Consider the following 26,316-nt stretch of genomic DNA (forward strand, 5'->3'; position numbering starts at 1 on the left):
TAAAATACCAAGATAGTGAAAAGCAGTTGTCCCCCAGAAGAAAGGTGACATAGTATAAAACTATCAGAGCGATAATCAGTCCCAATTGTTCCTACATATTCCAGAGAATTTGCCTTATTAAAATAGGTAAATGAAGTTTGCAGAAAATTGCTCAAGTGTCTACCACAAAGGCTTATGTGTGGAAAACAAAGGTGAGCTGTTTAGTAGTAGAGCAGAAAAGATAATAAATCTGCCAGCTGTGGGAAGTGTTTCATGCAAAATTCTCATGTGACACATACAGCACATTCCAGATGTTTTTCTATTGACTTATGCCGTATTATGCTTCAGTTATTCTTAGTAATTATATATTTTGTAGACTGCCAGTACCTGCAGCTGTTTCTCATCCTGTTAACATTTTTAATCAATATCTTAAAATAAACAGTTATGGTTGCCAAGTATTACAGAATTCCAGCCAAAAATAACAGGGTAGAAATGAAGGGGGGGGGGACTCAAAGGTCCCTAAATATGATGTAATTTATTTAATAGACTAGATGGTATGTCAAAAGAACACTGCTCTAGCTAATACCTAATAATGAACAACTATACTATCCCAGAAGGATCAGTCTTGGAAATCATGAGAAAGCAGTACGACCAAAAGCTTAAAGATATAAAGATACAACCATGATTCAGAAAGAACGCCTATGAAACTCAAAACTGATTTATTCAAAATAGTGTTAATTTAAGGGGATCCAAACAGCTGCACAGGAAGCTTTTGTTTGCCCCCTCTCCCATGCTGCATCATTCACTGCCTGAAATACTACTCTGAGAAGCTGGAGAATGCTGCCCGGAAACATCTGATGTGGTACAATGAGCTCCTGAAAGAGGAGGAAACTGCAGGCACTCCAGTGTGCACAAGGTAACTAGCATCCTGACCTTAACTTGTTAGCCTGTGCCTAGCATCAAACACCTAAGTCTCAGTGGATTCAATAGGAATTACATTTCCCCAGCTGAAGGAATGTTTACAACGAATGTGTAAGATTAACAGCTATTCTTACTTGATTTTGAGAGAGGAAGGGTAGTATAGAAATGCTGGTGATAATATTATTACGATTAATAATAGGTTGGCTCATACCACCACAACCCCAAACTCCTCTCTGATTTCACAGTACAGTTTGTAACAGCAGTAATGAGCAAAAAGGACTGTAGGATTATAGGTCATTATGATAGAAATAATGCCACTGAAGATACTGGGGGATCTTTGAAGAGCAACACAAACAATTTAAGTGACCCATTTTCATTTATCCCTGATTTTTATAGCCTGCTTTTCAGCCAATTAACTCCCAGAGTGGCTCTCAACATGATGGGGCTCCTTAGTAAGGTGAAAGGATTTTAATAAATGAAAGGCACTGAGGTCACTTCAACATTAGGAGCATGCACAATTAGCATACGCTGAATCTGCATTATCGAGATCTGAGTATCTTAAGACACTTCAAGGAACTCCCTTGGAGACTTGTTAAAACTGAACCTGGAAATTCTAAAATACATTCCCATAATGCCTGGGGCCACCTGACTCTATGTACTTTAATGGGTATTTCATATAGGATTTATCTGTTTGTTTCAAGTATCTCAAAGTTTGGGAATTGGTGCTGCAAAATGGCATGCGTGCGAACACGCGCACACATGCACACACACACACACACACACACACACACAATATCTCTCTGTCCTATCCTGAACAAGAATAGGATTGCTACTCAATCCTTTAAACCTATGTAACCTTAAGTGATGATGTAAGTATAACTGCCCTGATGTAAGGGTGTCCAAGAAACAGGTGGAGTTCAGGGTGTGGTGGAGAAAAAAAATGATGAAGTTGCTATCTTGGTTAGAATTTTATTCTCCACTGGGAACTATAAAAGCAAATATCTACCCCCATAGGAGCCCACAGAAACTCCAAATGATCTCAAATAGGCACCACAGGGTGGCAGTGCAGATGGGGCTCCTTACTGGCCAAACTACCCCCACTTCATGTACCTGTGACAACAATGCCAAATGCAGTAACCAAATAGTATATAACATATAGCCACTATTGCTACTGCTTGGTAAACACTTATGACTTTTTATTTCCTTAAAAGTTTAGAGCCAATGAAGGTGTGACAGAGGCAGGGCCAGAGTGGTATGTACCTCTGACTGTAATAGTAAGAGGCAGTGCCAGATTTAGGGTGGTGTGGAAGGTTCTCCTGCACAGGGCCCTGAGCCGAGGGGGCACAAAATTAAGAAGATTCATTTGGTAGCACCACATTTTGACGTCACACAGAGTGCCCTATTACAAAAGATTACCAAAGTCCATCCTGTAAGAGGACAGGTGCACAACTATCCTTGCATCTGCTGCTTACCTCCCCATAGTCCTTCCCATGAGTTGTGGTATGGGAATTCAGTTGAGAAAAATAACTGCCTAGGGAGGATAGAAGGCGCAGGTACATCTTTTCTTGTTAAATCAGACTATGCTACAATTTCCAGGTCCTGACTGCAAATGGGATTTCCTAGTTTGAAGCGCTAACAAAAAGAATATTCAATAAGCTTCTTCTAAACCACCTTTGACTCCCACCGGCACTGTTTCAGAAAGAAGCCAATTAAAGTTATTATGAACAACTTACTGATTTTTTTGTCCACACGTTCCCCCCCCCCCCTTTTGAGTTGAAGATTTAGAAATACCTGCATACAATGATCAGAGCTCCGTGTTGCAACAGAATCTGGGGTTTTCACAGCTAAACACTTATTCAGATTCAGCAAATACTGACTCGGTTGCTATTTCCTGACCTCAGTGACCACTTTGAGTGCTAATACCCATCTCCTGAGGGACCCAGGTGGCGCTGTGGGTTAAACCACAGAGCCTAGGGCTTGCTGATCAGAAGGTTGGCGGTTCGAATCCCTGCAACAGGGTGAGTTCCTGTTGCTCGGTCCCAGCTCCTGTCCACCTAGCAGTTCGAAAGCACATCAAAGTACAAGTAGATAAATAGGGACCGCTCCGGCGGGAAGGTAAACGGCGTTTCCGTGCGCTGCTCTGGTTCACCAGAAGCAGCTTTGTCATGCTGGCCACATGACCCGGAAGCTGTCTGCGGACAAATTCCGGCTCCCTCGGCCAATAACGCGAGATGAGCGCCGCAACCCCAGAGTCGGACACGACTGGACCTGATGGTCAGGGGCGCCTTTACCTTTACCCATCTCCTGCAGCTTGACTGCATGAGGCACTGACATTGCTATTCCACTGCTCTACCACCTCCTTGAGCAGCACTGTTGATTTTTGGAATCACTTCAAAAGTTAATGAGAACATGCCATGTTCTAGCCACTGTTGAGAAGAGGCAATAAGGCAGGGTTCCTTTCCTTCCAGAAGCAGAGCAGGGTTGAACAATAGCCTCACTTTCCAAGAATAGGATAGACTTTATAGTTTATCCTGCTGCTTGTTGTTGTTGTTTAGTCGTTTAGTCGTGTCCGACTCTTCGTGACCCCATGGACCATAGCACGCCAGGCACTCCTGTCTTGCACTGCCTCCCGCAGTTTGGTCAAACTCATGTTCGTAGCATCGAGAACACTGTCCAACCATCTTGTCCTCTGTCGTCCCCTTCTCCTAGTGCCCTCAATCTTTCCCAACATCAGGGTCTTTTCCAAGGATTCTTCTCTTCTCATGAGGTGGCCAAAGTATTGGAGCCTCAGCTTCACGATCTGTCCTTCCAGGGAGCACTCAGGGCTGATTGGATAGGTTTGATCTTCTTGCAGTCCATGGGACTCTCAAGAGTCTCCTCCAGCACCATAATTCAAAAGCATCAATTCTTCGGCGATCAGCCTTCTTTATGGTCCAGCTCTCACTTCCATACATCACTACTGGGAAAACCATAGCTTTAACCTTTGTCGGCAAGGTGATGTCTCTGCTTTTTAAGATGCTGTCTAGGTTTGTCATTGCTTTTCTCCCAAGAAGCAGGCGTCTTTTAATTTCGTGACTGCTGTCACCATCTGCAGTGATCAAGGAGCCCAAGAAAGTAAAATCTCTCACTGCCTCCATTTCTTCCCCTTCTATTTGCCAGGAGGTGATGGGACCAGTGGCCATGATCTTGGTTTTTTTGATGTTGAGCTTCAGACCATATTTTGCGCTCTCCTCTGTCACCCTCATTAAAAGGTTCTTTAATTCCTCCTCACTTTCTGCGATCAAGGTTGTGTCATCTGCATATCTGAGGTTGTTGATATTTCTTCCGGCAATCTTAATTCCGGTTTGGGATTCATCTAGTCCAGCCTTTCGCATGATGAATTCTGCATATAAGTTAAATAAGCAGGGAGACAATATACAACCTTGTCGTACTCCTTTCCCAATTTTGAACCAATCAGTTGTTCCATATCCAGTTCTAACTGTAGCTTCTTGTCCCACATAGAGATTTCTCAGGAGACAGATGAGGTGATCAGGCACTCCCATTTCTTTAAGAACTTGCCAAAGTTTGCTGTGGTCGACACAGTCAAAGGCTTTTGCATAGTCAATGAAGCAGAAGTAGACGTTTTTCTGGAACTCTCTAGCTTTCTCCATAATCCAGCGCATGTTTGCTATTTGGTCTCTGGTTCCTCTGCTCTTTCGAAATCCAGCTTGCACTTCTGGGAGTTCTCGGTCCACATACTGCCTAAGCCTGCCTTGTAGAATTTTAAGCATAACCTTGCTAGTGTGTGAAATGAGCGCAATTGTGCGGTAGTTGGAGCATTCTTTGGCACTGCCCTTCTTTGGAATTGGGATGTAGACTGATCTTCTCCAATCCTCTGGCCATTGCTGAGTTTTCCAAACTTGCTGGCATATTGGGTGTAGCACCTTAACAGCATCATCTTTTAAAATTTTAAATAGTTCAGCTGGAATAGCATCACTTCCACTGGCCTTGTTTTTAGCAGTGCTTTCTAAGGCCCAGTGCTTTCTAAGGCCCTGCTGCATCTTAAGCTTATTCAGAGGACCAGGCTCCATTAATAAACCTTTCTGAACTGCAGTAGGGAAACAGTTTTCCCCGCAGCAATGCTTATCTATTGGAAGCTTTAAATCTACCTTCTCAAATTTTTGCTCTAACAGCTATTATTTCTGGACAATCACAAAACAGAGGAATGTTTATTAAAATCTAAACAAGAACAGTATCACATCTACATTTCCTGTTTGAATTATGGTCCCAGTGGATCCATACCCAGCTGCCTGCATTTGTTAAAAATGCCAAACAAAATTATATTACTTACTTTAAACTATTTATTCTGCTTTCTGTAGCTTCTGTTAGTTTCTTTGTTTCCTCCTTCCACCGATTTGTTGCTTTCTGTTGAGCTATCAAGAGGCGTCTCAGCTCAGCAGTAGACTTTCGATGCACATCTTCCATCTCTTTCAAACGAACTTCAGACCCATGCTCTTTTATTATATGCTCATTCTCCATTATGCTTATCTATAGTATAAAAAAGTAAAATAAGTTTAAAGCCTCACATCAGTTCACGGTAGCTTTTGTATTTTGACTAAAGGACTGAAGTTTGTTTGTTTGTTTGTGTGCACATACTGACAATCAGGCTATATCTATCTGCAAAAGATTACTGGACTTTTAATTGTGGATATAAGCTGAAAGAATTCATTTCTGAATGAATACAGTAACTAATTTGATTGAAAAGAGATTGCAGATTGTCACACTTGGATCACACATGATGAGTAATAATTGTTTCTAGGTGTGCAAATCTTTCATCCTTTATTCATTTTATCACTGAATGCTTGAATCCCTGCAGTAAAAATTCTGTATGAAGCCCTGATTTATCTTTTAGGTATCAGAGCAAAAACTTGAGGCTGTCCCCAAGTCTCCATCCAACAACAGCTAATTAGTTCAGCCAACTATTATGCAAACTCCAAGTGTAAAGTGCCGAAGTGAGCAACTGAAGGGCGTTAACCAACTATGGAAGGAAGAAGACAAGTTAATGTGTAACTTTGCTGCAAAGAAGAGAAAACAGCTCTTGCGGGGGAACAGAAGAGAAAGTTAAGGAATTAAGAGGCAGATGATAAAAAAACAAAAAACAGGAATCTTCTCTTACAAGCACAGCATATAAGAGAAGTAGGAAGAAAATGAAAGGGATAAGCAATAGTGGATCTGAATCATATCAAAATTGAGGTTGGTAGAGTTGCATGTACAAAATGCTCCTTATCCCTTTTTTAAAGGTGATGTCAATAGTCATTGGGCCGAAAATCCCCTTGCACTATATTGTGTTGTGCATTTTCTAGACATTTAGGTTGTATATCTCTTGTTATAGAAAAAGACTAACATGTTAGACTGTTTGCATTATGTATGATTTTTAAAAAAGTTTTTGCTGTCTGGAAGTAAATTACTTGATTGGGAAAAGAACCAAGTGGCACGTAGTTATCCAGTCCTCCTAACTACTGCCTCCAGACACTGGAACATTAATGGAAAAGTCAGTTGTGTCCATTGCTTACATAGCTGGGTTGATATGTGGATAAGAAACATTATTATAATGGCAAAAGGTAATTTTAGTATATTTTGAAAAACACCAAAGGAGAAGAATGGAATACAAAATTAAGGAATATTAAACTATGGCAATATTGCTGTGGTGAGAAATTTGACACCCTGTCTGTCTCCCTGTACACAGATTTCTTCTTTCATTGAATCTTTGAAGATGTGGCATCAAAAATAAAATACCATATAAATGTGAATACCTTTAATTTTGCAGCTTGTTGTGCCTCCACAGCCAGCTTTCTCAATTCTTCCATTTCTTTTTGAAACTGCTCGTTCTCTTGCTGGAGTTTTAAGCGCTCTTCACTGACAGAGCCACAGTTCTTTCTTTCAGATTCCAGAATACTTTGCAACTTGTAAATCATTTCCTGACCACTGTTTCTCTGTTCCTCATAGCTTGAAGTTGAGGAAGGGAGGAGAAATTCACAAACAATATTTGGTAATCCATTATTGAATGGAAAGGTAGGATACAAATATGTTAAACGAATGCAGAGAGATTAATATATCAGTCTTCAATTAAGGTGAATGCATAATACATACAATGTTCAGTAGTGTGGAATTTGAATGATCAAAAGGCTTGGCAACTAAAAAGCGAAGTATTCCCCACTAAGTTTCATTTTTTTTTGTATGGAGCCTCTCTGCTTAGAAAGACTTCCCTGTTTATTTCAGTTATTATATGGAAAGCTCTGGACATGCCTTGAAACATTCTCAGGGCTTTGAATAAGAGCAAAAATGAAACACAGCTAGACAATTTTGGAGCAGGTTACCTGAATAACTCGTACTGAGCACAATATGACTTACTTCTGTGTAAACATTCAGAGGGTTGCACTGCACATTATTTAACTTAATAACATTTCAGAAGACTATGGGAGGGTATTGAACTTCATATACTATTTAAATATGAGCCTTTTCATCTTCACTGTGATATGTCTTTTGAATACTATTACAGTAAGTGATAGTATTTTTTGAATGGATGTGCTGTGCTATGATATAGGGAGGATAATCTGATTAAACTTGGTATTAGTAGAAGAAACTCAACTGTGTAGGCAAATAAAATTATTCCTGCAGTTTTGCAGCTACAGCAAAAGTTACCCTAGTTAGCTTCAAGCCTAGCCTAAGGGATATGAATATATTACCCCGAAAAAAGCCTTTACCAAGTTACAAGTAAAAGAAGGAGCTTCTGTTTTCTATAGTCACATTGCTGCAGGGCCTCCCTCACAGAGCATAAGTTATAGTGAAACCCCTGTAACCATGTGACTCTTTTCTATTCAGTTGCAATGGGGGGAAATGCTTTGCAATTCCTTCCTTCTTAGATGATCTGAAGCATGATGCTGTCAGCAGCAGTAACATTCTAAGAGAAATGTACTCTTCTTATAAGCATTCAACACTTGTACACACACACTGTGGCAGGTTCTGTGTGGTCAGAAATAGGTTGGCTTCAACAACATCCATGACAGCAATATATGAATTTCCGTAAATTTGTGTCTTGGAGAAAGTTTATCTAAGGCTCCTGTTTCTGAGAGATTATATAGGGCTGGTTCTACCTGCTGTATGATGCCATACAACATGACTGGCTTCAAACTTTTGAGTATTTTCTTTTGTTGCTTTCATTTACTAGTACCACTTTTATATTGCTTACTCATTATGGTTTTCAGAAAAAAGTCAAAATTAAAAATTAAAAGAATCCTTTATTGTTCGAAAAGCACACGCTATAATGATAGACAGTGATCTGAACTCTTGTATTGCTTCATAGCTGACTTTAACACCTCCATTAACTTTACTAACAGTAAGTATGCACTTGTGTAACTGTTATGCAGTCAGACTCATAAGTTACGTGTGCCATGTTACTAAGCAACTGGGCCTAATACTAAAATTTGCCTGTTTTTATTTTAAAAATTGGAAAGAGACTGAGCGCCCACAGACTATGAGACCCTGGGCTGCAGTCTGCCCAGCCCGTATGTAAATTTGGCACTGATGAGTAGAAAGAAACCAATGTTTCTTAGGGAAATCCCAGACCTGTCCTTTGGGGGGGGGGTGGCAATATGCCCATCAGTGTGGATTTTTACATTTTAAAGGAAATACCTGGGTTTGAGGGCGTAAGACTGCTCTGTATGCTCCAGTCACTGCCAGCCCAAGGTGGGGAAAGAGATGCATGGGAGTGGTGGCGGTGGTCCTGTGCACTTCTTAGGCTGTCCTCTTTTTTGCTCTTCAAGATATGGCAACCCTATCTAAGTTTCTGCTCTCACTCCTTCCCCTCCAATATGACAGATATTAGTTTCACTTTCAGCAAAACCTGACTTGTTATGCATGACAGAGAGATCATAGTTTAAAATGAACTCTAGTTCAGTTTCATAACCCATGGTTTGCAGCTGGTTTGTTTAGAAACTGGCCAAACCTTGCTTGAAACCACAATTTCTGGTTTGCACATAAGCCAGGTTTCATGGAAAGTGAAACTGTGCCAAAATCCTCTTCCTGGCTGCCTGAGAGAAAGGGTAGAGCATGCAACCCCAAGATTCCCAGCAGCTCATTCATGCTTGTGCACGTACCACAACATAAAAATATGGACAATGGATATAAAAACAAATGACAAAAGTTTCAATTCAAGGGACTTTCCAGTGAACTATTACTGAATGAACGTCAGTACTTGTTTATAAGTAAATAGTGATTACTTACTTCATTTCAAGTTGCTTAATTTTGTTTTGTGCTGTTTGTAGACTTCGCTGCAAATCATCTTTGGCTAGTTCAGCAATGAGACACCTTTGGTAAAGCTCTTCTAATTTTCTAGAATCACCTTCATTTCCTCTACCTTCACGATACACCTGATTGAAGTGTTTAAAAAAGAAAATTCACTTAGATCCTTGTAACAATAACCACGCTACTGGTGTTACACAATCAACCACTTTATAGTTCATAGTTTAAATTTCAAGATAATGGAATTTCATTTCTACGACGACTATCTCTTTCCAATGAAAATCATCCCAGTACCTATTCTCTTATCCTTCTGGCTTCAGACAAGAGGATTACTTTACCCAAAGCTTTTCATAGACTATTTAATGTTGTATTAACATGTTTATAATTAATAGTATGGTTGACTCGGTTAGGATATGTGAACTACTTTTGCTGCTTTTGATTGCTTTTAGCCCATTTTTGAGACACGGTATTATTTGCTGCTGTTTGTTTGATACTGATATTTATTTCTTACAATTTATTACTGTATATCCCACCTTTTAGGATACAAATCCTTTCAAGATGGCTTACAAGAAACATTAAAACAAATAAAGCTCTCCAGCAAATATAAATATATAATATATATATTATATTTTGGCTGGGGAAAGCCAGCCAGATGGGCAGGATATTATTATTTTTATTATTACTGAAAGACTTGAGGATCCTTCGCCCAGGGAAGCTGGTGGTAGGACCTGGTGGAGAGTAGATACCTCAGCTGGAACAGACTGAGGTGGTTTCCTGCATCCATCTCTCTCCTGGAATTATATTTTTGTTAAAGTGGATTTTACCTTCTTGTGATCTGCCTTGAATACTACTGTGCGGCAGAAAGGCAGCATAACAGACTTTAAAGAAATTGTGTGAACTGCTTACCTGTAACCCTCATCTCATCAATCTGTATATTTTTTTGCTCATACTCCTTTAATGTTAGTTGCATTTTTCACCTAGTCTTTTAAATGGGGGTTTTCTAGAAGACAAATTATAGAGAAATGCTCTTTCACAGAAAACAGCTTCTGTAGTCAGAGTAATTACTTTCCTTACAGAAACAGCTTATTGCAAGAAGCAGGATGATGAATCCATGGAATCTGCTCTGCATATAAAAATCTTATATCACATAGTTAAATCTTGCACTTAGGCCTTGCACATGGAAATTCATGTGGCATTTTTCTTTCATTCACTGCTCTCTGGACTGTGGTCATTTTTATTTTTGTAATTCATTGTTAAGTTAATCTCGAAAATGCTTTATGAAAGTTGCAGCAAGAAAAACAGAGCTTGCATAAAAGTGATTTTTGGTAACAGATTACACCCATCTTCTAATTCTTCAATACTTTTTTCACCATTTCATTGGGTTTTTAGTTAAACAAAGGATACTGTCACTGGATGGTTCATGGAACTGTTGTTTTACTATGAGTAATGACTTACATAAAAGCTACTGGTATCTCATCTATTTGCTCATCAACTCTAGTCTGAGTTTCCAAGTGATGGTATACTGCTGAGGCTAATGTGAGGTTGAACGTTCCCAATTCACAACTGAGCTCTGCCTTGAATTCACAATTTCTAAGCCTCAGCACCCTACTTCATATCTGTGATATAGGAATAATATAGCATACTAAAGCAACAACACTTAAGTGGAGCAATTCTTATTGAACTCAATGGGGCTGACTTCAGATACAAAGGGTAAGGATTGTGCTCTGGGTTGTTGTAAGGATTCTATGATAATGGGCCAGTTCAGACATCGTAAAACATGGTTTATCATGATGGGAATGAGCCACATTAAGCCTCTATGCATTCCACCCTTCCCTTTCCTCCTCCACTTTGAGAAGGAGGTAAGTTTTCACTTCCATTATCGACTAACAACACTTCTAATCTGTAATGAATCTTAAATATTCTTTTTGAAAACAAATCAGCTTCTTAACCCATGATTTCAAGTTGGTTAGATTAACAAATCAGTTATGATTCATCACAGTTTGTAGCGTATGGACGAAATGAAACTTCCTTATAAACATGCTTCTGATATCCTCATAGAAATGCCAGAAGAACAGAAAAGAAGAAGAGCCCAAAGCTTGCTATGGCTTGATTCTGTCATTTTAAACCATGGTTCATTGTGACTGAATCTCAACACTTATTTCCATGGATCTAACTCACTTCCCCAATACAGAACATTTCTGCAGTTTAAATGAAATCCACTATAAGCATGACAGTAACTGGGGGTGGGGATAATGCTTGATACTAAGACACATGTTCTGTATTCTCTCCAGAATGCATTCTTCTCATACTTTAACCCCATCCTACCACCAATTATCTTCCCTAATACTGTTATGCATTCCAGGCACACAATAAATTCCATGATGCAACCTTGATCAAATTTGCTCTGCATTCTTGAGATACACATTCTATATTGTGCAGCCTCATAACATGAAACAATCCAAATTCTGGAGAAAATCTGTTTCCAATCTCTGGACTGGCACAACTTACATCTCCTCCCAATTTCTCAGGGATATCTGGAGAATCCTTTTCTGACAGACAATGGCCTACACATTAACTTATTATCTCCAGAGACAGCTGACCTATATCTTTATAAGCTAACCAAAGAACTATGCTATGGGTCAGCCATTGTAGAGGAAGCAGACCTCGACAAGAACTTTGTATTTACCTCAAAAATACCTCAACAATAACTTTGTATTTACCTCAAAAAGGTTCCAATGTTTTGTCCTCTGTCTATTGTATCGCACATGCAAATATTAGAATTTTCAAGACATATACCGTATTTTTCGTTCCATAAGACACACTTTCCCCCTAAGAAATAAGAGGAGATTCTGTGCGTCTTATGGAGCGAATGCGTGGTCCCTGGAGCCGAATTGCCCAGGGGCTAAAGGCAGATCGTGCTTTTTTTAAAAAAAAAATAAAGAGCTAAAGGCTAACAAGAGGGAAAGAGAAAGGAACCCACTCAGCAGCTGATTGCAAGAGATCGGGAAGGGAGATAAGAAAGTTAGCTCCCTCCCCAGCCCCTTGCCTAGGCCTCAATTGTTGTCTGCAGAGGGAGACATGTGACTGACGGGGTGATTAGATTATCTGTCTGGAAACTGTAGAAATGGGTCCCTTTCCTAGAGAAGCTGCAGAACTGTGAGTTGAACCCCATAAAAACAGGATTTTTCCCTTTGCAAGGAAACTCAGCAACTTTGAGCTGTTCCTAAAAAATGGAGCTTTCCCCCTTTGCAAAAAAGCTGCACAACTCTGAGCTGACCTCCCCCCCCCCCCAAAAAACGGGGCTTTTCCCATTTGCAAAAAAAAGCTGCACAACTTTGAGCTGATCCTAAAAAAATTGGAGCTTTCCCCCTTTGCAAAATAAGCTTCCTCAAATATTTAATGGGGTGTTTCCTATGGTCAGGTGCGTCCTATGGAGCGAAAAATGTGGTAATCTTAGGTATTGGCATACAGATAAGCATAGTACATACTAATACATGAAAACTACTATGGTAACCATTTTTCACCTTCTCTAGCTCTTCTTCCACAGTTTGCCTTTCTCTAGCACTCCGCTCAATTTGGATCTGCTTCTCTTCACATTCCTACCAAAGAAGCAAAAGGCAAGCATTAGGAAGAAAAAGGAGCAAACTCTACTTGGCAAACAAACAATGCCAGGGTTGAGTCATCTACCACCTGGTATGTGGAGTAAGCACAAATGTCACTCATTTTAAGCTTCCTTTAAGTCTTCTCTGTCTTGCATTTTCTCTACATATAAAACAAGTCACATATATACTAGTAATTTAATCTTAATTTAGGTTGTTCTGTTGGGACAATAGTTTTTGAAATATTTATAGCACTTGTAGCAAATTAACATACAAGTAGCTTGTCATATAATTGATTATGCACATGATTTTGTTTTCTCTAACACACACTCAGGAGGGATGAGTGGCCCGAAAGGAGCCCTTTCTCGCTGCTGGTCCCACCGGCGCCGCCCGCCTCGTGTAAGGGCAGGCACAGGAGCTACTGTTGGGAGAGGGGAGAGGCGCTGCGGCAGAGGTAGCGGCGGAGGGACAAGCAGCCCAAAAGGAGCCCTTTCTCGCTGCTGGTCTCGCTGCTGCCCGCCTCTCGCTGTCGGCGGCGGAGGAACGAGCAGCCTGAAAGCTGCGGAGGAACAAGCAGCCTGAAAGCAGCCCTTCCGGGCTGCTCCTTCCTCCTCCGCCGGTTTGTGGTGTGGTGAACTGGCTTATACTCGAGTCAATAAGTTTTCAGAGTTTTGGGGGGTAAAATTAGGTGCCTTGGGCTTATATTCGGGTCGGCTTAAACTCGAGTATATACGGGTAGGTAAGAAAATAAGCAAAATAAAAATACAATGCTAGAACAAAAAAAATGAAAGGGATGGGGGGGATATTCCACAAAAAATTGCAAAGTTGGAGGGAGGATGGGGGCAAAGGGAGAATTAAGCATTTCTCCTCACTCCTTTATCTCTTTTTATCCTTTAAATGACTCTTTCTGTCCTGTTCCCCTGTTGAACCCCTAATCCCTGTTTACCTCAGAATCCCCTGCCAGGGAGACACCTATATTTTACCATGACCTTGCATCCAAGTGCAGATACAGTTTCTCCACCCCCGCCACAAACAAAACTTTTATCTTTTTCATCTTCTGCTGAACCTCCTCAAAAGCACAGGTAGAAAGTCTGATGAGCAGAGAGAACCTTCATTTTTAGCTTTTTGCTCAAAAACCTTTACTACTATGTGAATAAAGAGAGCTTGCATGAAAACTTGTTAACAAAATAAAATGTCCACATACACCAAAATCCTCAAATATTGTTGACAGACTTTAAGACTTGTTCCAGAATTTTGAAAAAGATAAAAGTTCTCCACCATTTTGTCAGATTCAGAAACAAAAGCATAAATGGTGATCAACTACTACCACCCAGCAACAGCCATTGCTGAATTTTTTAAAATGAAGATTCTGATGCTTACCTCGTAGCAACTCGTCACAACTTTGGTTTTTGGCGGTAGGCATTGGATTATCTCTGAAAGGTTACAGGTGGGGGGGGAGGTTGCTGTCATCACCTCCCCCAAAATGCGGAAGGGTATTCCCTTAAGGAGTCCGGGGGCGTGGCCATGTCCGAAGCCATGGTAGGTGAAGGCCTAAGACACGCCCCCTAGTGGTGGCCCCAGGGTGAGTTCCTAGTTGATCTGCATCGCAGGGCTAATCCAACGGTGGTTAACCCTTCACAGACTGCCAGCAGAGCGGGCTGGAGTCGGATATAGACGGTTAGATCCAATGCCTAAGCCAATACCTCTCTACACCCGTAATCAATAAAGTTGTGGCCTTTTATGCCCATTAACCTTATGCAATGTGTCCTGTGTCTTTATTTATTCCGGGAGGGCTCGGGGTATCGCCACACAATAATTTGACAGCATTCCAGTCAAAAGCAAAAGCACCTTTAAGCTTATTTTTTTTCAATGGGATCAGAGCTTCTTTCCCATCACTATTGATGAAATCCATAGGACATATGCTATGCACAACTGTGGCTGAATTTGCTTTTAGAATTTTCATTCTTCCAATGTATGTGACACAGCAGAAAGATTGAATTCATGATACAATTTACATTTCCCCCCAAAAAGTTTAAAGACAAAGAACAAGCAATTCCAATACAACTAAGGCATACCTTCTGGAGTGCATCAATTTCTTCTGCTAATCGAGATATCTGAATATTGCACCTTTTCTTTTCATTTTCTACCTTTTAAAATATATATATATATGTATTGTTTAGTGTGCAATGGTTAGTTTTTCCAGTCATGCAATGCACTATTAGAATAAACAATAAGAATTAAATTTAATTAAATTGCTGCTTGCTCATCTTGTCAACTGATCCCTGGCCTGATTACAAAAACATAAAAATATAAACAAGCTAGAACAATACAGTTAATAAAACATCCAGAAAAATATATATATATCATAATTAACATGCAAGATAGGCCCTGAAAAGCTTAGGTCCATTCCTATCTGAGAGCAAATCTGAGAGCATGCTCCCACCTATTTACTGCCAACTCAAGGAAAGTCCTCTGCACTTGCCACCATGATGTGGAACAACATTCCCCTAGAGATTACTGCAGGCAGCCATCTGGAGTATTGGTGTTCCACTGTTTGGTTAGAACACACCAATTTGTGGGGGTATGTCTGAGCACTGATTTTGAATACTGGGCTTGTTTGTGTATTTTAGCATTTAATTGTTTGTCTTTTGTTGTTTTATTGTATTGATTACTGTTTTTGGGAGGGTTATTGTTTTGTTTGTTGTTATGCTATGTATTTTTATAAAATGCTATGTGATCTTCAGATGAAGGACGGTATATAAATTAAATTTAATTACATAAATTCTTCTCGTAAATTGCTTTGCTGTTTTATATGGAAGACTTTCTATAAATGTTTTCTCCAATAAATAAAGTTTTAATCACAACAACTCACTTCCTTTCTAGTACTTGAAGCAGCATCTTGAAGCAGATGAGAAAATGCTTCCTTCATATTTTCAATCTCCTCTTCTTTTTGTTTTGCACATATCATTGCCTAAATGGGAAATGAAATGAATAGTCCTTAAAAAACTAAGTGTACTCCTGTTGAGGACAAAACAGGTAACAATTCTAAAAATTAAAAAGTTACAAGACCATATTCTAGTGAACAGAAAATTAACAAACTCTAAAACGCACTTTTTCTAAACCACAGAGCCTAGGGCTTGCCGATCAGAAGGTCAGCGGTTCGAATCCCCACGACAGAGTGAGCTGTTATTTGGTCCCAGCTTCTGCCCACCTAGCAGTTTGAAAGCACATCAAGTGCAAGCAGATAAATAGCGGGAAGGTAAATGGCGTTTCCGTGCACTGCTCTGGTTCGCCAGAAGCGGCTTAGTCATGCTGGCCACAATACCCGCAAGCTGTCTGCAGACAAACGCTGGCTCCCTTGGCCTATAGAGCGAGATGAGTGTGCAACCCCAGAGTCATCCGCAACTCGACCTAATGGTCAGGGGTACCATTTAAGTATGTTCTGGGTATAAGCTTTCATGTGCATGCACATGAAAGCTTATACCCAGAACATACTTACTTGGTCTCTAAGGTGCTACTGGACAATTTTTTTATTTATTTCGACTGCGTCAGACCAACATGGCTACCTACCTGAATCTAGATATCTGTTTCCTCAACCAACCTTCTTCTGAGTTTAAACAACTGCATTCTCGAGACCTTTTGTTTTAACTTTCCCACAGCTGAGAGATCCAATCTGAATGTCCTTCCTTCCATTGGAGTACAATAGCAATATGTATATGATCCAGTTCTTCATCACATTTCCCCTTGTCCTCCATGCCCTTTCTTTGTGCATAATTCTCCCACTGACAGCTCCCTCCTTCTGCTAGCCTTCCTCTTGCATGCAGAGGACAGACTGGATCATCCCCTTTTTCCATATCAGAGAACATTATGTTTAGTTTTTATTGTCAAAATACAAGTATAGTACTTCAAAGTTATAAGAAATTGGTTTCCCCCCCAAAACGAAATGGACTGGTATCAATTTTTTAAAAACTATTTTAAAAAAAGTATTACGGACTATATTTTAAAAGTTGTTTGTCTCTAGAGTTAGTTAGTTAGTTATTGTTACGGTTCTCGACCAGCATACACATATATACATAAAACAATCCAAAATACAATCTAAAATATAAGCAATAAATATAAACTTTAACCATTATAAAAATTATTAGATAAAAGAAGGTATCACTACTTGGGAGGGTACAGCAAATGGTAGCAATGGATCATCTTTGGCTCTGTCCTGAATTTTTGTTGTTGTTGTTGTTGTTTAGTCGTTTAGTTGTGTCCGACTCTTCGTGACCCCATGGACCATAGCACGCCAGGCACTCCTGTCTTGCACTGCCTCCCGCAGTTTGGTCAAACTCATGTTCGTAGCTTCGAGAACACTGTCCAACCATCTTGTCCTCTGACGTACCCTTCTCCTATTGCCCTCAATCTTTCCCAACATCAGGGTCTTTTCCAAGGATTCTTCTCTTCTCATGAGGTGGCCAAAGTATTGGAGCCTCAGCTTCACAATCTGTCCTTCCAGGGAGCACTCAGGGCTGATTTCCTTAAGAATGGATAGGTTTGATCTTCTTGCAGTCCATGGGACTCTCAAGAGTCTCCTCCAGCACCACAATTCAAAAGCATCAATTCTTCGGCGATCAGCCTTCTTTATGGTCCAGCTCTCACTTCCATACATCACTACTGGGAAAACCATAGCTTTAACTATACGGACCTTTGTCGGCAAGGTGATGTCTCTGCTTTTTAAGATGCTGTCTAGGTTTGTCATTGCTTTTCTCCCAAGAAGCAGGCGTCTTTTAATTTCGTGACTGCTGTCACCATCTGCAGTGATCAAGGAGCCCAAGAAGGTGAAATCTCTCACTGCCTCCATTTCTTCCCCTTCTATTTGCCAGGAGGTGATGGGACCAGTGGCCATGATCTTGGTTTTTTTGATTTTGAGCTTCAGACCATATTTTGCGCTCTCCTCTTTCACCCTCATTAAAAGGTTCTTTAATTCCTCCTCGCTTTCTGCCATCAAGGTTGTGTCATCTGCATATCTGAGGTTGTTGATATTTCTTCCGGCAATCTTAATTCCGTCTTGGGATTCATCTAGTCCAGCCTTTCACATGATGAATTCTGCATATAAGTTAAATAAGCAGGGAGACAATATACAACCTTGTCGTACTCCTTTCCCAATTTTGAACCACTCAGTTGTTCCATATCCAGTTCTAACTGTAGCTTCTCGTCCCACATAGAGATTTCTCAGGAGACAGATGAGGTGATCAGGCACTCCCATTTCTTTAAGAACTTGCCATAGTTTGCTGTGGTCGACACAGTCAAAGGCTTTTGCATAGTCAATGAAGCAGAAGTAGACGTTTTTCTGGAACTCTCTAGCTTTCTCCATGAATTTTTTGGGCACTACTAACTAGGTCAGCTCGGATTTTTATGCCTCTAGCACAGTTTGTCTCTAGAGTGCTACACTTTAGAGTTCTATTTACTACTGTACATCATAGTAGCAAGATGGTTCAGAATTGACAGAAAAATTTACACTAGCTCTATACAGATTATGCTACCTGAACTGCCTTACTGCAAACATATATGCCCTAAGATTCAAATTTTTTAAATGCTAACTTGTGATGTCATAGCCTTGGAATGAATGACCCAAACGATGATCCTTAAAATGGGAGCCCCAATGAAACATCCCAAGTTTTATTTAATGTTCAATTAAGACCATTGCTCCAAGAGAATGCAGGCACTTCTGAAATGTGAACTGTGTCTGGTGGAAGTCACTTTTCCTGAAAGTGCATGATGAAGGAAGAATGTAAAAAATGACAATTATACACAATACACAATTTGCATTATAATCCTTAAAGTGTGTGACTACTTGTCAGAAATACTTACATTATTTATACATAATTGAAAGTGTGAGGTGGCTTTAAAAAGGCCCCTTTTTGAACAGGTGGCTGTTCAAAATTGTAGCCTCTCACTCAAGTTCTGGATTATTCCAGCTATTTCAGAAAAAGAACCAGAGTGAATATACAGATATGCAGAATTGGTCCCTTGGTGCTTTGTTTACCTGACTCTTTTGCAGATTAGCTTCTTCTAAGAGTTGAATGCTCTTACAAGCCTCTTCCATAGCATCATTCTTCTCCCTTTCCATAACAGTGCACTTCACATTCAGTTCTTGGATTTGTTTTTCTAGGTTTGTTTTTTCTGTTCTTAGCTCTTTCAAATCTTCGGCAGCTACACAAAGCCTGCATATCAGAACAAGGACCACTTAACTGATTGAAGCTAAATCTAGGATTGAAATTACATTCAATTGTCAGCTCTTGTAATCTAGAGAGGGCAAGGTTATATGAATTTTCATTTGCCACAGTTCACTATCTTGAAGTGATTTTGAAGGTTAGTTTTCAGAAGTTCAGCAATTTTTCCTGGCAAAGGGACAAGCTCTTTCAAATTCAGATCTCATGACTGATATGTATATCTGTGCAACCTTAACTATTGCTATAACACCATGTGGAACTGCCCTTGATAATTATTTCAAAGGGCCCAGTGATCTAACACATTACACAGGGTCTTCAGCATCTGCTCATCTTCCAAATGCATTTCATGATGATGCCAATGTATAATGAAGGCCCAGACTACTTGCCTTCAACATATCCAGAAAGCCATTTCCACTCTATGTCTTTGGATAAGAGTGTTCTCAAAGGTTTATTGTGCATAACAAGTTAGGGCTGCAGAAACAGCCAGATAGGCAATTTTGCTATATAGAGCGAGATGAGTGCCGCAACCCCAGAGTCGGACACGACTGGACCTGATGGTCAGGGGCCCCTTTACCTTTACTCTAATACTTGCACACAGCCTTCCTAAATCTTGTGGCCTCCCAGTTGTTTTGGACTACACCTCCTATCAGCCCAAGTCAGCACTGAGGGACGATGGAAATTGAAGTCCAGAACACCAGAAGGCACTGGTTAGGAAAGGAGTAAACAAACCTTCTGTGAGAAGATAACCCTTCTGTGAGAAGACGCTGTCTACCAATGGAAGTGTACTTTTAGATCCAATACATAGAAAATTACAGTTAGTAACAAGTCTAGTTATAAGTCTAATAAGCTATATTTAATTAAAGAACATATCTGTAATGGCTTAAGCAAAAAAAAAAGGAATTCAAATTTCTCAATGCTCCTTCTTATGGTGCCAGAGAATCAAAAACACACACTCCTTATATCAATTAATGTTCTACCTTTTCTCCAGTTCTTTTATGCTAGATTGCAATTGATGCAAGCGTTTGTCTGATGCTTCCTCTCTTTCCTGAGCAGCAAGCACCTCTTCTTCCTGGAAGCCACAGAAGTCATTCAGAAATTATCAGAGCTTCGCTTCAATTTAAAAAAAAAAAAAAAACAGGAGCCAACCAACCAAAGTCTGATTAATGCCTTGTGTTTGAAATCAGAAGTAACATGACATACCTTTCTCTCTACCTGGGCCTGAAGATTCTCAATCAGTCTGGTCATTTCATCAACCTTAGCAGCTGCTGTTCTCAAGTCCAACTTGGATTGTCTACACGTAAAAATAAACACTCTTAATTTTATTTACTTTATTGTAAAAAAGCAGATTAGAGTTACTAATCACATTACTTATTTCATCTTAACTAAATTGTATAATCAAATAATATTTTCCCATACATTGGTCCACTTACATTGGACCAATAAAAAACCATATTTGTATATTTTGTATCTCCTCCATCTGTTTTATCTGTGAATCAGTGGCAAGATTACTGCTAAAACTGCTTCTATGCAGCCAGGTCTCTATGTGGGTACCAAACTGTCTGAAAGGAGCTGACCTCAGTGTCTTAACAAAAGCAACATGGATCCTAAGATAATGTGGTATGCGTATGGAGATTTTTCAGATACTGAGCCCATACACGTTCTAACAGCCACAGGGCACAGAACGTACTCAAACTATGGCATTCACTTTCACAAATGTGGCCACCAACTCTGATGGCTCTACAAGGGGATTAGACAAATTAATTTAGGATAAATCTATCAGTGAAAGCTAGTCATGAGAGCTGTATACCACCCCAGGACCAAAAATCTTATGCCTCTTTTAAGGGTCATTTAGGAACAGCAGCAAAAAAGAATTACTGCCGTTTTGGAAGCTTGTGGGCTTCCAAAAAACCATCTGACTGGTCACTGTGGGAAATGGGCCAGATAGACCAGATAAAGCTTTGATCTGATCCAACAGGGCCCTTCTTATGTTCTTATGAAACTTCTGTGAAGCACTTTTCAGCAATAACACCACCATCTCTATATGAAATAGGAATACTCTCTAACAAAACTGTATATACAGGGAATTACGAAGTGAAGTAGAAGTTTCCATCAGCAGGTGCTACTGCAATCTGTGGCTTTCAGCAGATATTTATTGTTCACACTTGAATAATTAAAATATTTTCTCTATATATTTTACTCTGCGTTCAAGCCCAGCCCTGAGACTGATCACCCTGATAAACATCCTTTTTTAAGAGCAAGAGAACGGTACTGCAGCTGTGTTCCTGCTTCTCTGTTGGAGGCTTTAGACATGATCTTTGTGGCTTTCAAGACCTGGGCTGATTCATTACTGGGACAAATTTTTAGGTGTTCCTATTAGCATAAAAAGTCTTTAACAGCTCTGGGCCAGCTTACTTCAAGTATCATATTGTCCATATATACCAGGCATCCCCAAACTTCGGCCCTCCAGATGTTTTGGACTACAATTCCCATCTTCCCCGACCACTGGTCCTGTTAGCTAGGGATCATGGGAGTTGTAGGCCAAAACATCTGGAGGGCCGCAGTTTGGGGATGCCTGATATATACCCATTTGACTCCTTTGATCTGTGGAACTGGCACTTTTAAAAGTATTCCTCACTTGTAAGGAACTGTTCTTTTACTGTGGCAGCACCTACTCTCTGGAACTCCCTGCCCATTGCTATTAGGCAAGCATCTTCATATCTACACAGGCCTTAACAGAATCTGGTAGGTAGGTAGGTATTTTCCTCAGAAGAGATCCCTCACCAAATGGTCCCAGGGCAGGTTAAAAATAATAATAAAATAAAATCACAAAAAACAGCAATATACCAAAGGAACACAAGCGAACAGCAGAGAACCTACACAAGCGATGCTGACAAAACCCCACACACATATTAAGCAAAATATAAACATCGTCACCTGACCCCACCCACCCTCCCCTATCTACCTCTCTTCCCCTTTTCTTCCCAATGTCTCAACAAATGAAACTGATTTGTAAAAATGTTATGAAACATTGCACATATCTTTGTAAACCAAGAAAACCTTAAAAAACAACAACCACAGAAATATGAGGGGGGAAACAGAACAGAATAGCAGGACACCGCAATGCAGCAATAGGGAAAACATCCACTCAACCAATCCACTAGGTTTGCTTACATAGCTACACTTCCACTTATAACTAAAAACTTTAACCTGATATGCACTAAACTGCTATGTTTCTGTGCTTAGTTCTGTTGCAGGGACAGGACCATTACATTAAAATATTTATTCACTCTCATTACTGCTACTTATACAAAAAGAAACCCCACAGGCTGTGACAATCAATTATTTATGCAAGTATTTACTAACACCACACACACACACACACACACACACACACACACACACACCCTGCAATGATACAGGAGACCTCTATAATTACATTTTCAACTTCAAATATAGTTTTAGAACATACCTAAAGCCAACTTTAACACCAAATGACTAGATTTTTTTTTTAAGCAAAAGGGCTGCTTTTAGCTATTTTTTCATTTCCTTAACATTAAATAATGTTATTTGAATCTCTAATGTGTACAAGGCAAAACAGAGATAAAAAAGTAATAATCCCATTGTGCACAATCCAGCGCTGCCATTCTGCTCATCAAATGGCTTTTGGTTCAGGAAAGGTACATGCTAATAATGTAAGAGAAGTGGCCATGATTTTTACTGATTTCACTTTCTCCTACAGTTCCAGCCTTGGTGCTATTCTGGAAAGTCCTTCAACCCTGTAGCCAGTTTTTATTCTGTGAGCAGAATAGCAGCATTGGGTTTGAGCCACGGAAAGTTAGAAAATCATGCAAACATTATGATTTTAAACATGTACTATTTGAGACGTCCTTTTTCATTCCCATTTGGAGAAACAAGTGTGAATCCTTGACAATCTGTACTATTAAGGAAAGGGGACATAGGGATGACCAACCTGCACTCATCACACACCACAAACCACCTTCTCACAAATGTAAGCTCTTACAAACACACATGCCACATATCCAATGTATGTGTTCACATGCATGTTCCCATCAGCCTTAGTGAGCACAGCCAGGTAAGCTGAGGCTGGGGTGGGGTGCAGCTCAAAACCTCTAGAGGGCTCCAGGTTAGCAAAAGCTGCTCTAAATCAATTTCAATTTGGATTAAGAATCAAAAAATACACACAACCACCACAGTTTAACCATAGTGGAATGATACCTAGAATCTGTGTTCGCATGAGCAGAAGGCACTTTCACTATTACCAGGCAAGGTCTTTATTTTCATAGATTCCCCACTGCAACCCTTCAAAAGAGTTAGGGACAAGAAGGGATGCGTAGTGCATGGAGTGCAGTGGACTAGAATTAATGAAACTTTCATTGCACAAAAACTTTTTGCTCATTCAAAAGTCACCTCTGGATATGAACCACTGTCACATAGTTTGCTGTTTCTGTGATGTTAGATGGGTTTAATAAACAAGGTAGAACAAGCTACTAGGGCTCATGAAATAAAATGAGGTTTCAGAAATCTCATTTATACCTCTGTTCCTTGCGTAGCTGGTCCAGTTCTACATTCTGTTCCGTTACAGTCTTCTTAAATACCTGATTAAGCTACAATAATGGAAAAGTCTTTTAATACATTCCAAAGAAAAAAAATTAAATTAAATAAAAAATATAAAAAATCAGTAAATATAGTATGGCAGATATATTTTTATTTGATGCCAAGACCTGTAGCAGAAAGTTCTAAAAGTTCTGATTACACATATTTACCTCAAGTAGTAAGAATTTGCTTTTCAATTTTTTTTTCTTTGCTAACAGTTGACTCCAAAATGTTTAAGTCTTTCATAATTTCCCAACTTGACTATCTTCTTCACAGGTTCTCCACTTCCTCTTAATCCTCTCTTAAATGTAGCTATTTACATCATTTGCCTTTGTTTTTTCATAGTATTATTGTCAACTTATGTCGTACTGCATTTTCATATATAATATAAAACAATTTTTGTACCCTATGCAGTGTTCATGCTCCCTTTTACAACCACTACTATAATCATTTTCACTACCCTCTAACAGAATTGACACAAAAAGTGAAGAAGAGAAGTGGAGGAAACAGAAAATTGTATATCATTATTTTGAATGATAAAAAAACCCCTAAGGAATAAAAGTAAATAAGTGTGGTTTCACAGACAGAGGCTTGCTTCTTCATGGTGACGCAAATCTGACCTAATTTTCCAGAGCAAGGGCCAATTATGTTATCCAACAAATAAATTAAAACAGATTAAAAATGAAGTAGAAAATATGGCATAGGCGTTAAAAAATAAGGTGGGGTTTGTAATATACACAGTTAAGAAGTGCCTAGGATCTGCTTTGGAGCTATTTGCATTTGTTTTATTTATTTTCCCCTTTTTAGTGGACATTCATATGAGATAGGCTACAACAGTTTCAAGATGTTATTATAATGTTCAGTGTTTCACTTACTGACTCTGTTTTTTCGTTGTTGAAATGCAGTTGCTTTGTTAGTTGCTGAAAGCTTGTCAATTGATCCTAAAAAGAAGATGCAGAGCATGTAATTATAATTTAAAGGATTTAACATCAACATAAAAATAAATGCTCAAGCTTAACATTTTAAACATTTAAGTACTATTACTATATTGTATACATTACCACTGGCTGTCGTCCAGAATTCTCTCTTTGACAGTTAGCCAGATATTTCAAAAGAAATACACAGCAGCAGAAAAAGCAATAATGGTATATTTCAGTCCCTACTGTTTTTTCCGTGTGTGAAAGAAATGGAAAAATGTACACACAAAGGACTCAGCCAATGCCAAGCTGTGGTTGAACATTCTGCAACCAGATGTGAGGCATTTCCACCAGAACCAATAGTTGCACATGTGTGTAGTAGTAATGGGTTCTATGTATAACAGCTATGCAAGTTAAAGAGAGGTAACCCTGCAATTAACCCCTGAAAATCCATAGATGGGTTTCAAAATAAGGAGCTTTGAAGTCATAGTAAGTGTGCTCCTTTTCTAATATGCCTTTTAGTTTTTAGACCTTCAGAATGCACCAATGTCACATTCTGAAGACAATCTCTGAAATCTCAAGGAAATGAGAAACAATCATGTTTTTGCTTTTACAAAAGCAATCCAAAAGTCAGATAAGTACCAGATGAAGAGCTTATAGAAACAATTTAAGAGCTGCTTTGCCAAAGGACAGAAGCTCTGCCCTCAGGACAGCACTTATGCCCCCCAAATCCTGACAGAAAAGTCTGCTGGAATAGATGCACCATTCAGTGGATGGTCTGAAACAGGATGTTACATGGGATGGGCATGATGGGGACAGACCATGAACAAGGAACCAAAGCCTCCTTGTTCCCCGGCACGTCAATGGATTGAGTCTGAATATGCACCAGCCACATAGCTGGCATGTCCATCCCACTGGGACAAAGAGAACAAAATTCCATCTCCCCCACTACCCATCCCAGCCAGAAGGACCCAGTATGGCCTTGGTTGTGGAAGAGCAAGTACCATGGAGTCTCACCCCCACCATAAAAGAGGACTGAAGCCTTAATCGAATTTTAATACATAGCTATTACAATAAACTGGATTACTTTTTGTTTTTGACTTTCAGCAATATGAATCTGTGCTTCTGTCATGTGTGCATGATATATCTGCTGAAGACGCTCCAATTCCTGTGATACTGTCTGCCAAAGTTCTACTGCATGTTCCTTTTCCTACAAAAATAAATGCAAATATAGTATATGAGAAACTTTGTTTCTGTTTAGTGCTTAAGATTCAGAAAACTGAAAGCAGAGGTTGTTATTTTTCTACAAAGCCACTCTGCATTATGCAGATACGGCAATATATTCCCACTTGCCTCCCAAAGCGATGGTACTTATTACTTACCTGTTTCCTATATGCTATATATTTAAACAGTAGGCAATTCTATTCAACAGCAACCTAGCTGCCAAAAATGGAATTCAAATGTGAAGATTAATTAATTACATTTATTTCCCACCTTTCCTCCAAGGGATTCAAGGTGGTATACACAGTCCTATTCTTTCCTATTTTACCCTCATAACAACACTGAAGTGGGTTAGGCTGAGAGTGAGTGACTGCCCCAAGGTCACCCAGTAAGCTTCACAGCTAAGTGGGGATTTGATCCCTGGTTCTGCAGGTCCTAGTCCAACATTTCATTCACTACACCAGAACTTATTACATCATCTTCAACAGAACTTAGAGGTTCACAGATTACCAATAAGATAAAATCCTGAAATTAAAAGCAAGCTTAAAAATCCTGACAAAATTTTAC

General features: G+C 39.6%; 1 protein-coding gene across 8 annotated transcripts in view; it reads right to left on the reverse strand.

Moving 5' to 3' along the window:
• Positions 1 to 26,316, reverse strand: part of SCLT1 (sodium channel and clathrin linker 1) — a 48,608-nt gene that overhangs the window by 9,288 nt on the left and 13,004 nt on the right. For all 8 annotated transcript variants that reach the window (XM_035114065.2, XM_060278598.1, XM_060278597.1 and 5 more), the window contains 12 exons: positions 25,616 to 25,738; positions 24,487 to 24,552; positions 23,552 to 23,622; positions 20,198 to 20,288; positions 19,975 to 20,066; positions 18,811 to 18,988; positions 15,652 to 15,750; positions 14,855 to 14,926; positions 12,705 to 12,779; positions 9,163 to 9,308; positions 6,693 to 6,885; positions 5,231 to 5,427 (listed from right to left, as the gene is read on the reverse strand). In XM_035114065.2, coding sequence (XP_034969956.2) covers positions 5,231 to 5,427; positions 6,693 to 6,885; positions 9,163 to 9,308; positions 12,705 to 12,779; positions 14,855 to 14,926; positions 15,652 to 15,750; positions 18,811 to 18,988; positions 19,975 to 20,066; positions 20,198 to 20,288; positions 23,552 to 23,622; positions 24,487 to 24,552; positions 25,616 to 25,738 — 1,403 coding nt within the window. The remainder of the gene's footprint in view (positions 1 to 5,230; positions 5,428 to 6,692; positions 6,886 to 9,162; positions 9,309 to 12,704; positions 12,780 to 14,854; positions 14,927 to 15,651; positions 15,751 to 18,810; positions 18,989 to 19,974; positions 20,067 to 20,197; positions 20,289 to 23,551; positions 23,623 to 24,486; positions 24,553 to 25,615; positions 25,739 to 26,316) is intronic.

Source organism: Zootoca vivipara, chromosome 9, assembly GCF_963506605.1.
Source record: "Zootoca vivipara chromosome 9, rZooViv1.1, whole genome shotgun sequence".
NCBI classification, from domain to species: Eukaryota; Metazoa; Chordata; class Lepidosauria; order Squamata; family Lacertidae; genus Zootoca; species Zootoca vivipara.